This window comes from Bombina bombina, chromosome 7, assembly GCF_027579735.1.
Source record: "Bombina bombina isolate aBomBom1 chromosome 7, aBomBom1.pri, whole genome shotgun sequence".
NCBI classification, from domain to species: domain Eukaryota; kingdom Metazoa; phylum Chordata; class Amphibia; order Anura; family Bombinatoridae; genus Bombina; species Bombina bombina.
Genome location: NC_069505.1, coordinates 477,754,762 through 477,770,484, shown reverse-complemented (window position 1 = coordinate 477,770,484; position 15,723 = coordinate 477,754,762). Strand labels below are relative to the sequence as shown.

General features: G+C 36.6%; 1 protein-coding gene across 2 annotated transcripts in view; it reads right to left on the bottom strand.

The window, feature by feature from the left end:
- Positions 1–15,723, bottom strand: part of LOC128666779 (zinc finger protein OZF-like) — a 74,630-nt gene that overhangs the window by 35,583 nt on the left and 23,324 nt on the right. For both annotated transcript variants that reach the window (XM_053721570.1, XM_053721571.1), the window contains 3 exons: positions 12,126–12,273; positions 1,813–1,905; positions 1,027–1,134 (listed from right to left, as the gene is read on the bottom strand). In XM_053721570.1, the coding sequence (XP_053577545.1) occupies positions 1,027–1,134; positions 1,813–1,905; positions 12,126–12,273 (349 nt within the window). The remainder of the gene's footprint in view (positions 1–1,026; positions 1,135–1,812; positions 1,906–12,125; positions 12,274–15,723) is intronic.

Sequence of the window (15,723 nt, the reverse complement as noted above, 5' to 3'; positions counted from 1 at the left end):
TTCCACGTTTCGGGAATCAACCGTTAATCATGCGACCATCACAAACCTTGTATCCCATACCACTAGTTAGGTTAAACAGGTGTGTAATTGTCACAGGTGTATATAAAACCTCCTCATCTCTTTTTACAATACAATATATCCACCTAGTGGTAACACAATTCATTCTTAAGTAATACAAAAAAACATCAATTACCTACAATGTCATTTCTTTCATCTTATCTATTTCAAATAAAACCACCCATCATCACCCAATACTACTGAATCCCTAGATTTTAGAAAGATAACTGACCTACCTATACTCTACTAATTTTCCTAGATCTTTTTACAAATCAGGACTAATTCAGCTCATGATTAAGATCTCTAGGATGAAGAGTATCTAATTTAATACCGGTCAAAAATTAAATGCACATAGATTAATTACATCTTTGAATAGAAACATATTTATAAGATACATGCATTGGCAAAAATGCTTAAATTAAATGTTATCACTGTTTTAGTGTTAACATTTTTCTCTGCACGTGCATGTGAAGCATAGCTAGATATTCTTAGTGTACCAGCATTTTACATACTGCAGCTGCTCAGAGAGTCAGTGGGGATTGTATTATGTCAGCAATTAAGAAATTGAGTCATTACCAGATGGTACAAGAACCTTAGGCTCTCTGAGCAAGTGATGTGTTTAAAATGCTGGTGCACGGTGCATACTTAAATACACTTTTAAAACAGCTATAGCTTTTATTAGAAGCATTTTTGCTAATGCATCTATATTACAAAAACGCTTCTATCCAAAACTGAAATGCATCCATGTAGATTCCAATTTTGGCTGGAATGTCCCTTTAAGGAGGGCTTCTCTATCTCCCCCTCTCCTAGGACTTTTCACCTGTTTTATCACCTGAAATCTTAACGGAGATATATGATCACCTGCCTGTACAAAATGATTAGAAACCCGGGACATCTAAATCCCTCCTCCTTATAATCAATTTATGTTGGTTCATACTTTCCCTGACTTTCCTAGTTGAATACACTCACCTGTGCTGACATTGTTACTGACTTTCTGCTCCAGAGATTCCAGTTGACTCTTTAGACCCAGATGATTTGTTCGTTCAGTATTAAATATAACTTCAGTCTTTATATCACCTGTATAGATCATTTACATGGTCATATTTTGTAAGTACATTCAGTAACTTTACATAGTTGTGCATTTATATTATTTTAGGTATACGAAAAGAAGTTCACAGTAGTAGGGACAAAATGTTTCTTTCATGAGTCAGAATTAGATTATTTTATTTTAATATAATATAATATTTTATTTTAATATTATTTTATTTTAATATTATTTTATGTTATTTTAATATAATATAATATTTATTATTTTTTTATATAATATATTATAATATCATTTTATTTTATTTAGAACATACAATTTTAAACAACTTTTCATTTTACTTTTATTATCAAATTTGCTTCATTCTCTTGGCATCCTTTGTTGAAGGAGCAGCAATGAACTACAGGGAGCTAGCTGAACATATTGGGTGAACCAATGGCAAGAGGCATATGTGCAGCCACCAATCAGCAGATAGCTCATAGCAGTGCAATGTTGCTCCTGGGCCTACCTAGATATTCTTTTTAACAAAGGAAACCAAAAGAACAAAGCAAATTAGATAATAGAAGTAAATTGTAATGTTTAAAATGTCATGTTCTATCTGAATGATGAAAGATTCATTTTGTCCTTACGGCCCCCTTAAATAAATATTTTAGCATTACTGTATTCATGTAACTGACATGATGTGTAGCTACTCGCGGTGACACACTCACCTGTGCTAATACTGTTACAGATCTCCTGCTCCGGAGGGTCCAGCTGACTAATACTCAGGTATTCTGCTGGTGCAGTATTTAATACAACTTCACCTGTACAAATCATTTAAAAGGAAATTCAGCTTAGTAAGTAAACACAACATAAAAAGGGAAAACAAACAGTAAATTATTTGTAAAGAAATAATTAATGATCATGTGAAAATAATGAAGCTCTTGTAAACGCACATTTGGCATCAGTTACTTATACACTGAAGCTCTCATGAACACACATTTATCATCAGTTACTTATATGCTGAAGCTCTCATGAACACACATTTATCATCAGTTACTTATATGCTGAAGCTCTTGTGAACGCACATTTGGCATCAGTTACTTATATGCTGAAGCTCTCATGAACACACATTTATCATCAGTTACTTATATGCTGAAGCTCTTGTGAACGCACATTTGGCATCAGTTACTTATATGCTGAAGCTCTCATGAACACACATTTATCATCAGTTACTTATATGCTGAAGCTCTTGTGAACACACATTTGGCATCAGTTACTTATATGCTGAAGCTCTTGTGAACACACATTTATCATCAGTTACTTATATGCTGAAGCTCTTGTGAACAGACATTTGGCATCAGTTACTTATATGCTGAAGCTCTTGTGAACGCACATTTATCATCAGTTACTTATATGCTGAAGCTCTTGTGAACACACATTTGGCATCAGTTACTTATATGCTGAAGCTCTTGTGAACACACATTTGGCATCAGTTACTTATATGCTGAAGCTCTTGTGAATGCACATTTGGCATCAGTTATTAAAGGGACACTGTACCCAAAATTTTTCTTTCGTGATTCAGATTGAGCATGAAATTTTAAGCAACTTTCTAATTTACTCCTTTTATCAAATTTTCTTCATTCTCTTGGTATCTTTATTTGAAATGCAAGAATGTGAGTTAAGATGCCGGCCCATTTTTGGTGAACAACCTGGGTTGTCCTTGCTGATTGGTGGATAAATACATCCACCAATAAAAAAGTGCTGTCCAGAGTACTGAAACCAAAAAAAAGCTTAGATGCCTTCTTTTTCAAATAATGATAGCAAGAGAACGAAGAAAAATTGATAATAGGAGTAAATTAGAAAGTTGCTTAAAATTGCATGCTCTTTCTGAATTACATAAGAAAAAAATTGGGTACAGTGTCCCTTTAATATGCTAAAGCTCTTGTGAACAGACATTTGGCATCAGTTACTTATATGCTGAAGCTCTTGTGAACGCACATTTAGAATCAGTTACTTATATGCTGAAGCTCTTGTGAATGCCCATTTGGCAACAGTTACTTATATGCTGAAACTCTTGTGAACGCACATTTATCATCAGTTACTTATATGCTGAAGCTCTTGTGAACACACATTTGGCATCACTTACTTATATGCTGAAGCTCTTGTGAACGCACATTTAGCATCAGTTACTTATATGCTGAAGCTCTTGTGAACGCACATTTGGCATCAGTTATTTATATGCTAAAGCTCTTGTGAACAGACATTTGGCATCAGTTACTTATATGCTGAAGCTCTTGTGAACGCACATTTGGAATCAGTTACCTATATGCTGAAGCTCTTGTGAACACACATTCGGCATCAGTTACTTATATGCTCAGGCTCTTGTGAACACACATTTGGCATCAGTTACTTATTTGCTGAAGCTCTTGTGAACGCACATTTGGCATCAGTTACTTATATTCTGAAGCTTTTGTGAAAACACATTTGGCATCAGTTACTTATATGCTGAAGCTCTTGTGAACACACATTTGGCATCAGTTAATTATATGCTGAAGCTCTTGTGAACACACATTTGGTATCAGTTTCTTATATGCTGAAGCTCTTGTGAACACACATTTGGTATCAGTTTCTTATATGCTGAAGCTCTTGTGAACACACATTTATCATCAGTTACTTATATGCTGAAGCTCTTGTGAACACACATTTGGCATCAGTTACTTATATGCTGAAGCTCTTGTGACACATTTGGCATCACTTATATGCTGAAGCTCTTGTGAATGCACATTTGGCATCAGTTACCTATATGCTGAAGCTCTTGTGAACACACATTTATCATCAGTTACTTATATGCTGAAGCTCTTGTGAACACACATTTATCATCAGTTACTTATATGCTGAAGCTCTTGTGAACAGACATTTGGCATCAGTTACTTATATGCTGAAGCTCTTGTGAACAGACATTTGGCATCAGTTACTTATATGCTGAAGCTCTTGTGAACACACATTTGGCATCAGTTACTTATATGCTGAAGCTCTTGTGAACACACATTTGGCATCAGTTACTTATATGCTGAAGCTCTTGTGAACACACATTTGGCATCAGTTACTTATATGCTGAAGGTCTTGTGAACGCACATTTGGCATCACTTATATGCTGAAGCTCTGAAGCTCTTGTGAACACACATTTGGCATCAGTTACTTATATGCTGAAGCTCTTGTGAATGCACATTTGGCATCAGTTACTTATATGCTGAAGCTCTTGTGAACACACATTTGGCATCAGTTACTTATATGCTGAAGCTCTTGTGAACACACATTTGGCATCAGTTACTTATATGCTCAGGCTCTTGCGATCACACATTTGGCATCAGTTACTTATTTGCTGAAGCTCTTGTGAACAGACATTTGGCATCAGTTACTTATATGCTGAAGCTCTTGTGAACAGACATTTGGCATCAGTTACTTATATGCTGAAGCTCTTGTGAACAGACATTTGGCATCAGTTACTTATATGCTGAAGCTCTTGTGAACAGACATTTGGCATCAGTTACTTATATGCTGAAGCTCTTGTGAACACACATTTGGCATCAGTTACTTATATGCTGAAGCTCTTGTGAACGCACATTTGGCATCACTTATATGCTGAAGCTCTTGTGAACACACATTTGGCATCAGTTACTTATATGCTGAAGCTCTTGTGAATGCATATTTGGCATCAGTTACTTATATGCTGAAGCTCTTGTGAACACACATTTGGCATGAGTTACTTATATGCTGAAGCTCTTGTGAACACACATTTGGCATCAGTTACTTATATGCTTAGGCTCTTGTGACCACACATTTGGCATCAGTTACTTATTTGCTGAAGCTCTTGTGAACGCACATTTGGCATCAGTTACTTATATTCTGAAGCTTTCGTGAACACAAATTTGGCATCAGTTACTTATATTCTGAAGCTTTTGTGAACACACATTTGGCATCAGTTACTTATATTCTGAAGCTTTTGAAAACACACATTTGGCATCAGTAACTTATATTTTGAAGCTTTTTTGAACACACATTTGGCATCAGTTACTTATATGCGGAAGCTCTGGTGAAAACACATTTGGCATCAGTTACTTATATGCTGAAGCTCTTGTGAACGCACATTTGGTATCAGTTACTTATATGCTGAAGCTTTTGTGAACGCACATTTGGCATCAGTTACTTTTATGCTGAAGCTTTTGTGAATGCACATTTGGCATCAGTTACTTATATGCTGAAGCTTTTGTGAATGCACATTTGGCATCAGTTACTTATATGCTGAAGCTCTTGTGAACACAGATTTGGCATATTGATAAGACTGAAGCTCTTGTGAACACACATTTGGCATATTGATAAGACTGAAGCTCTTGTGAACACACATTTGGCATATGGATAAGGCTGAAGCTTTTGTGAACACACATTTGGCATCAGTTACTTATATTCTGAAGCTTTTGTGAACACACATTTGGTATCAGTAACTTATATTCTGAAGCTTTTGTGAACACACATTTGGCATCAGTTACTTATATGCGGAAGCTCTTGTGAACACACATTTGGCATCAGTAACTTATATTCTGAAGCTCTTGAGAACAGACATTTTGCATCAGTTACTTATATGCTGAAGCTCTTGTGAACACACATTTGGCATCAGTTACTTATATGCTGAAGCTCTTGTGAATACACATATGGCATCAGTTACTTATATGCTGAAGCTCTTGTGAACACACATTTGGCATCAGTTACTTATATGCTGAAGCTCTTGTGAACGCACATTTGGCATCACTTATATGCTGAAGCTCTTGTGAACACACATTTGGCATCAGTTACTTATATGCTGAAGCTCTTGTGAATGCACATTTGGCATCAGTTACTTATATGCTGAAGCTCTTGTGAACGCACATTTGGCATCAGTTATTTATATGCTGAAGCTCTTGTGAACACACATTTGGCATCAGTTACTTATATGCTCAGGCTCTTGTGATCACACATTTGGCATCAGTTACTTATTTGCTGAAGCTCTTGTGAATGCACATTTGGCATCAGTTACTTATATGCTGAAGCTCTTGTGAACACACATTTGGCATCAGTTACTTATATGCTCAGGCTCTTGTGATCACACATTTGGCATCAGTTACTTATTTGCTGAAGCTCTTGTGAATGCACATTTGGCATCAGTTACTTATATGCTGAAGCTCTTGTGAACACACATTTGGCATCAGTTACTTATATGCTGAAGCTCTTGTGAACACACATTTGGCATCAGTTACTTATATGCTGAAGCTCTTGTGAATGCACATTTGGCATCAGTTACATATATGCTGAAGCTCTTGTGAACGCACATTTGGCATCAGTTATTTATATGCTGAAGCTCTTGTGAACACACATTTGGCATCAGTTACTTATATGCTCAGGCTCTTGTGATCACACATTTGGCATCAGTTACTTATTTGCTGAAGCTCTTGTGAATGCACATTTGGCATCAGTTACTTATATGCTGAAGCTCTTGTGAACACACATTTGGCATCAGTTACTTATATTCTGAAGCTTTTGTGAACACAAATTTGGCATCAGTTACTTATATTCTGAAGCTTTTGTGAACACACATTTGGCATCAGTTACTTATATTCTGAAGCTTTTGAAAACACACATTTGGCATCAGTAACTTATATTCTGAAGCTTTTTTGAACACACATTTGGCATCAGTTACTTATATGCGGAAGCTCTTGTGAAAACACATTTGGCATCAGTTACTTATATGCTGAAGCTCTTGTGAACACACATTTGGCATCAGTTACTTATATGCTGAGGCTCTTGTGAACGCACATTCGGTATCAGTTACTTATATGCTGAAGCTTTTGTGAACGCACATTTGGCATCAGTTACTTATATGCGGAAGCTCTTGTGAAAACACATTTGGCATCAGTTACTTATATGCTGAAGCTCTTGTGAACACACATTTGGCATCAGTTACTTATATGCTCAGGCTCTTGTGATCACACATTTGGCATCAGTTACTTATATAATGAAGCTCTTGTGAACAGACATTTGGCATCAGTTACTTATATGCTGAAGCTCTTGTGAACGCACATTTGGCATCAGTTACTTATATAATGAAGCTCTTGTGAACAGACATTTGGCATCAGTTACTTATATGCTGAAGCTCTTGTGAACAGACATTTGGCATCAGTTACTTATATGCTGAAGCTCTTGTGAACACACATTTGGCATCAGTTACTTATATGCTAAAGCTCTTGTGAATACACATATGGCATCAGTTACTTATATGCTGAAGCTCTTGTGAACACACATTTGGCATCAGTTACTTATATGCTGAAGTTCTTGTGAACACACATTTGGCATCAGTTACTTATATGCTAAAGCTCTTGTGAATACACATATGGCATCAGTTACTTATATGCTGAAGCTCTTGTGAACACACATTTGGCATCAGTTACTTATATGCTGAAGCTCTTGTGAACGCACATTTGGTATCACTTATATGCTGAAGCTCTTGTGAACACACATTTGGCATCAGTTACTTATATGCTAAAGCTCTTGTGAATACACATATGGCATCAGTTACTTATATGCTGAAGCTCTTGTGAACACACATTTGGCATCAGTTACTTATATGCTGAAGCTCTTGTGAACGCACATTTGGCATCAGTTATATGCTGAAGCTCTTGTGAACACACATTTGGCATCAGTTACTTATATGCTGAAGCTCTTGTGAATGCACATTTGGCATCAGTTACTTATATGCTGCAGCTTTTGTGAACGCACATTTGGCATCAGTTACTTATATGCTGAAGCTCTTGTGAACACACATTTGGCATCAGTTACTTATATGCTGAAGCTCTTGTGAACGCACATTTGGCATCAGTTACTTATATTCTGAAGCTTTTGTGAACACAAATTTGGCATCAGTTACTTATATTCTGAAGCTTTTGTGAACACACATTTGGCATCAGTTAATTATATTCTGAAGCTTTTGTGAACACACATTTGGCATCAGTAACTTATATTCTGAGGCTTTTGTGAACACACATTTGGCATCAGTTACTTATATGCGGAAGATCTTGTGAAAACACATTTGGCATCAGTTACTTATATGCTGAAGCTCTTGTGAACACACATTTGTCATCAGTTACTTATATGCTGAAGCTCTTGTGAACGCACATTTGGTATCAGTAACTTATATGCTGAAGCTTTTGTGAATGCACATTTGGCATCAGTTACTTATATGCGGAAGATCTTGTGAAAACACATTTGGCATCAGTTACTTATATGCTGAAGCTCTTGTGAACACACATTTGTCATCAGTTACTTATATGCTGAAGCTCTTGTGAACGCACATTTGGCATCAGTTACTTATATGCTGAAGCTTTTGTGAATGCACATTTGGCATCAGTTACTTATACGCTGAAGCTTTTGTGAATGCACATTTGGCATCAGTTACTTATATGCTGAAGCTCTTGTGAACACACATTTGGCATATTGATAAGGCTGAAGCTCTTGTGAACGCACATTTAGCATATTGATAAGGCTGAAGCTCTTGTGAATGCACATTTGGCATATTGATAAGGCTGAAGCTCTTGTGAACACACATTTGGCATATTGATAAGGCTGAAGCTCTTGTGAACACACATCTGGCATATTGATAAGACTGAAGCTCTTGTGAACACACATTTGGCATACTGATAAGGCTGAAGCTCTTGTGAACAGACATTTGGCATCAGTTACTTATATGCTGAAGCTCTTGTGAACACACATTTGGCATCAGTTACTTATATGCTAAAGCTCTTGTGAATACACATATGGCATCAGTTACTTATATGCTGAAGCTCTTGTGAACACACATTTGGCATCAGTTACTTATATGCTGAAGTTCTTGTGAACACACATTTGGCATCAGTTACTTATATGCTAAAGCTCTTGTGAATACACATTTGGCATCAGTTACTTATATGCTGAAGCTCTTGTGAACACACATTTGGCATCAGTTACTTATATGCTGAAGCTCTTGTGAACGCACATTTGGTATCACTTATATGCTGAAGCTCTTGTGAACACACATTTGGCATCAGTTACTTATATGCTAAAGCTCTTGTGAATACACATATGGCATCAGTTACTTATATGCTGAAGCTCTTGTGAACACACATTTGGCATCAGTTACTTATATGCTGAAGCTCTTGTGAACGCACATTTGGCATCAGTTATATGCTGAAGCTCTTGTGAACACACATTTGGCATCAGTTACTTATATGCTGAAGCTCTTGTGAATGCACATTTGGCATCAGTTACTTATATGCTGCAGCTTTTGTGAACGCACATTTGGCATCAGTTACTTATATGCTGAAGCTCTTGTGAACACACATTTGGCATCAGTTACTTATATGCTGAAGCTCTTGTGAACGCACATTTGGCATCAGTTACTTATATTCTGAAGCTTTTGTGAACACAAATTTGGCATCAGTTACTTATATTCTGAAGCTTTTGTGAACACACATTTGGCATCAGTTAATTATATTCTGAAGCTTTTGTGAACACACATTTGGCATCAGTAACTTATATTCTGAGGCTTTTGTGAACACACATTTGGCATCAGTTACTTATATGCGGAAGATCTTGTGAAAACACATTTGGCATCAGTTACTTATATGCTGAAGCTCTTGTGAACACACATTTGTCATCAGTTACTTATATGCTGAAGCTCTTGTGAACGCACATTTGGTATCAGTAACTTATATGCTGAAGCTTTTGTGAATGCACATTTGGCATCAGTTACTTATATGCGGAAGATCTTGTGAAAACACATTTGGCATCAGTTACTTATATGCTGAAGCTCTTGTGAACACACATTTGTCATCAGTTACTTATATGCTGAAGCTCTTGTGAACGCACATTTGGCATCAGTTACTTATATGCTGAAGCTTTTGTGAATGCACATTTGGCATCAGTTACTTATACGCTGAAGCTTTTGTGAATGCACATTTGGCATCAGTTACTTATATGCTGAAGCTCTTGTGAACACACATTTGGCATATTGATAAGGCTGAAGCTCTTGTGAACGCACATTTAGCATATTGATAAGGCTGAAGCTCTTGTGAATGCACATTTGGCATATTGATAAGGCTGAAGCTCTTGTGAACACACATCTGGCATATTGATAAGACTGAAGCTCTTGTGAACACACATTTGGCATACTGATAAGGCTGAAGCTCTTGTGAACACACATTTGTCCGGGCTCAAAATTTTAAGTCCTAAGCTACTAGCCAGGCCAAAATATCACCTGCCCACATCCACTACCCCACTCACTCCTTGCATATGTTTAGCAATTGTGAAACACCTTATTGTACAGTATTGTGTTAATATTTTTAAATTAAAACCTTAAGAAAGTATGTCTAGTCAAAATGAAACGTTCATGATTCAGATAGAGCAGCAACTTTAAAATGTACTCCTATTATCAATTATTCTTCGTTCTCTTGGTATCTTTATTTGAAAAAGAAAGAATATAAGCTTAGAAGCTGGCCCATTTTTGGTTCAGCACCTGGGTAGCGCTTGCTGATTGGTGGCTTAATTTAGACACCAATCAGAAAGCGCTACCCAGGTGCTGAACCAAAAATTGGCCAGCTCCTACATACATTCCTGCTTTTTCAAATAAAGATACCAAGAGAATGAAGAAAAATTGATAATAGGAGTAAATTAGAAAGTTGCTGCTCTATCTGAATCATGAACGTTTAATTTGGACTTGACTGTCCCTTTAAACATATATACATTTGCAGGCCATTTGGCCCAGTGTATAGAGAACCTTTATCTCACTCTCACATGATGCACATTATGAAAACCAGGGCAGGTTCAATCTAAGGCAGCAGAGGCATGAAACAAAACTGTTTAGTGTCCAATTTGCCTTTTTTTTTTTATTTTGCATGGGTAGTAACCTGGATAACTAACCATTGGTGGCCTTTAGCGTGATACATGGGACAATCATTTGAAATAGCTAATTTTGCTTATGGAAACCATCACCTATACTGATCTTGTCAATATTGCAGTATTTGTTATAGAAAAGCTTTGTAATCAAGAGATAGTTGAAGTGGGGGCCGAATAAAGAGCCCAGGCTACTATATACACACTATAGGTATAGAGAATTTCTTATTTCTCCATATATAAGGTGTGGTTCAAGTTTTTTATGTATTCAGCTCCAAAACTTTGCCACTTAAATTCAGAGATGCTACTTTATTGGTACTGATGGATAATCAGCCTTATTTCTTTACACACGCCCCCTATTGCCCCCAGAACTCAAAATCAGCCAGATCTACTTGCCCAGGGGTCAGCAACCTTGGCTCTCCAGATGGTTTAAAACTACATTTCCCATGATGCTTAGGCAGCTTAAAGAAACTTAAGCATAATGGGAAGTGTAGTTCTAAAACATCTGGAGAGCCAGCCATTAGATATAATATTAATAATATCATCAAGAACTGAAAGAATTATGGTGACCATTGCCCTCATACAAGAAGTATTTATTATTATAATTGTTGATAGTTATAATATTTTTGATTACTGCTCTTACTGTTCTTTGGAGAATTATAATTTAAAGACACAAAATTAAGATGTGTATCAGCGCATTTCAGTTTTTTTATATAGAAGCATTTTGCACTGTGTTAGAAAACAATATTTCTACTACAATCTATCAGTGCTTCAGGGATACCGTTTACTGTATATGGGCCATACACAGCATATGTATGTATGCCCAGTGCACCTACAATCAGACACAGAGTCAGATGTGATGTGTATCCTGCCTGTAATGGAGCAGATTTGGTGTTGCCCCATTTGCATAATTGCCAAAGTGAAACGCGTCATTCCTGGTTCTCTGAGCAGGTACGTTGTCAGAAATTAAGTGCATAAGGCATACATATGTATTATCCCTATGCTCTATGCACAGTAAAAGCTAGCTAACTTATTAGGAAATCACTTTAAAATACACAGTTTTAACATATAATAAAATCAGTGTTACCTGAGTTCTTGTGTGCTTGGATCTCAGTAGTCTGGGGTTTATTAAGGGTCTCCAACATGATGTCCTTGTAATGACTCTTGTGTCCCTCTATATACTCCCACTCCTCCATAGAGAAATACACGGCAACATCATCACACTTTATAGGCACCTGAAACACACACACATCTAATTCAGCACGGACTGGTTCTGTCACACACTTTTACCCGTTACCCTTAGGGAGACTTTCCCCAGGGTCATATACAAATACATAGAGAAAGAGGATTAATCTCCCAGGAACGAACAACAGTTCAGTGGTTTGTTCTATGGCCCAGTTACTACCTGGGAGTAGCTTCTTTTTGCCTAATTGTGCTTTCCACAGAAGAAGAATTTTTCTGAAGTATATGAGTCTGATCCCATCTTAAAAGGTAGGTTCAGCTCTGAAATACCAGGCAATTCTCCTCGGAACAAGGGAAATGGCAACCCAAGACGATCATTTGGCCTCCTTTGGGCCTCTTCAGTGAGGTGTATTATGACCTTGGGGAAAGTCTACCTAAGGGTGATGAAAGAAACCAGACGTGGACTCCTTGCCCAATGTGACTATAGGTATATGGCTGCGTCTCACTGACAAGGACTTCTCTTGATCCAACCTTCCCATCCTACTCCCCCTCAAAGCGAAAATTTTGTAGATCACCTTCATGAGAGCTGATTTACAAAAGTGCAACTCTTGGGTCCTTTAAATGTTACCATTGCATGTTATACCTATGTTTATAGGGCTGTGGATTTTGTTGTTGCTCTACAAATAACTGATAATAATAATTATAATAATAACCACCAAAAACCTGTATGGGCTTCTCTTTCAAATTTGAATTCTCTTGATAACAATTTAGCAAGGGGATAACAGAAGCAACAGTATGCACCAAACTATTTTTAATGTAATTTACTAAAATCTTAACATAAATAACATTTCTTTTAAGATTTTTTGTTGCAAACTTTTCACATGCAATGAAATATTAGTATAATAAAGGTATATTCTGAATCTACTGGGCCTTCTGAGAAAAAAAAAAAAACATAATTTGTGTGGTTCACTCACTGAAATTTGACTTGCAATTGAGTTTAAATTTAGGCAGCAAAAAAGACAAATAAATACACTAGATTTGCATAATAAACAAATGCATGATAAAAAGACAATAGCACTTGAAATGAGTAGTAGATTTTTTTCTGACAAATTTCAAAGTTATGTCTATTTCCACTCCCCCTGTACCATGTGGCAGCTATCAGCCAATCACAAATGCATACACGTACCATGTGACAGCCATCAGCCAATCACAAATCATACATGTACCATGTGACAGCCATGAGTCAATCACAAATGCATGTACTTATACTCTGTGAATTCTTGCACATGCTAGGAGCTGGTGACTCAAAAAGTGTAAATATAAAAAGACTGTGCACATTTTGTTAATGGAAGTAAATTGGAAAGCTGTTTAAAATTGCTTTTCTATCTGAATCATAAAAGAAAAAAATATGGGTTCAGTGTCCCTTTAACCCCTTAATGACCGGACCATTTTTCAAATTTCTTACCCTTAATGACAATGGCTATTTTTACATTTCTGCAGTTTGTGTTTAGCTGTAATTTTCCTCTTATTCATTTACTGTACCCACACATATTATATACCGTTTTTCTCGCCATTACATGAACTTTCTAAAGATACCATTATTTTCATCATATCTTATAATTTACTATAAAAAAAAATATAAAGTATGAGGAAAAAATGGAAAAAAACACACTTTTTCTAACTTTGACCCCCAAAATCTATTACACATCTACAACCACCAAAAAAAACATGCTAAATAGTTTCAATTTTTTGTCCTGAGTTTAGAAATATCCAATGTTTATATGCCCCTTGTTTTTTTTGCAAGTTATAGGGCAATAAGTACAAGTAGCACACTGCTATTTCCAAAACATTTTTTTTCAAAACTAGAGATAGTTACATTGGAACACTGATATCTGTCAGGAATCACTGAATAATCCTTCACATGTATATATTTTTAAAAAGAAGACAACCTAAGGTATTAAACTTGGGGTATTTTGACTCTCTTCATGCAACCATTTTAGCACCAATCAATGCCAAAGTTTTTAAAGAAAAAAAAATAAGTGGTGAATTTTTGACAAAATAGCAATTTAAGAATACATGTACTGAGAATGTTAAGGGTTACTACCAAATAACACCCCAATATGTGTTCAGCAACATCTCCTGAGTACAGTGATACCACCCATGTATAGGTGTGTCAGGTTCTCTGGGGGCTAAAAGGCCTTATTTTTAGGTAGTGCATTCCAGTTTTCCAACTTGGAATTTTCACATCTGTCATCATGCAGCCATGTCCTATTTGGAACATTTATGAAGCCAGCCAATGTAATTTATCCCCAACAAACCATATATTTTTGAAAAGTAGACACCCTAGGGTATTTCAAATGCTGGTATTTTAACACTTTCCATGCACTACTTCAAGCACCAGTCTTTGGCAAACTTTTGGGTAGTCATTTTTTTGTGTTATTTTTCATACACATTGTACTTTAGGCATGGATTCTCAATTCCTGTTATGTGTTACTGTCAAAAAACACCTCAATATGTGTTCAACAAAATCTCCTGAGTACAGTGATACCACCCATGTATAGGTGTGTTGGGTTCCCTGGGGGCTAAAAGGCCTTATTTTTAGGGGGCGCATTCCAGTTTTCCAACTTGAAATTTTCACATCTGTCATCATGCACCCATGTCCTATTTGGAACATTTCTGAAGCCAGCCAATGTAATTTACTCCCAACAAACCATATATTTTTGAAAAGTAGACACCCTAGGGTATTTCAAATGCTGGTATTTTAACACTTTCCATGCACTAATTCAAGCACCAGTCTTTGGCAAACTTTTGGGTAGTCATTTTTTTTGTTATTTTTCATACACATTGTACTTTAGGCATGGATTCTCAATTCCTGTTATGTGTTACTGTCAAAAAAACACCTCAATATGTGTTCAACAACATCTCCTGAGTACAGTGATACCACCCATGTATAGGTGTGTTGGGTTCCCTGGGGGCTAAAAGGCCTTATTTTTAGGGGGCGCATTCCAGTTTTCCAACTTGAAATTTTCACATCTGTCATCATGCACCCATGTCCTATTTGGAACATTTCTGAAGCCAGCCAATGTAATTTACCCCCAACAAACCATATATTTTTGAAAAGTAGACACCCTAGGGTATTTCAAATGCTGGTATTTTAACACTTTCCATGCACTAATTCAAGCACCAGTCTTTGGCAAACTTTTGGGTAGTCATTTTTTTGTGTTATTTTTCATACACATTGTACTTTAGGCATGGATTCTCAATTCCTGTTATGTGTTACTGTCAAAAAACACCTCAATATGTGTTCAACAACATCTCCTGAGTACAGTGATACCACCCATGTATAGGTGTGTTGGGTTCCCTGGGGGCTAAAAGGCCTTATTTTTAGGGGGCGCATTCCAGTTTTCCAACTTGAAATTTTCACATCTGTCATCATGCACCCATGTCCTATTTGGAACATTTCTGAAGCCAGCCAATGTAATTTACCCCCAACAAACCATATA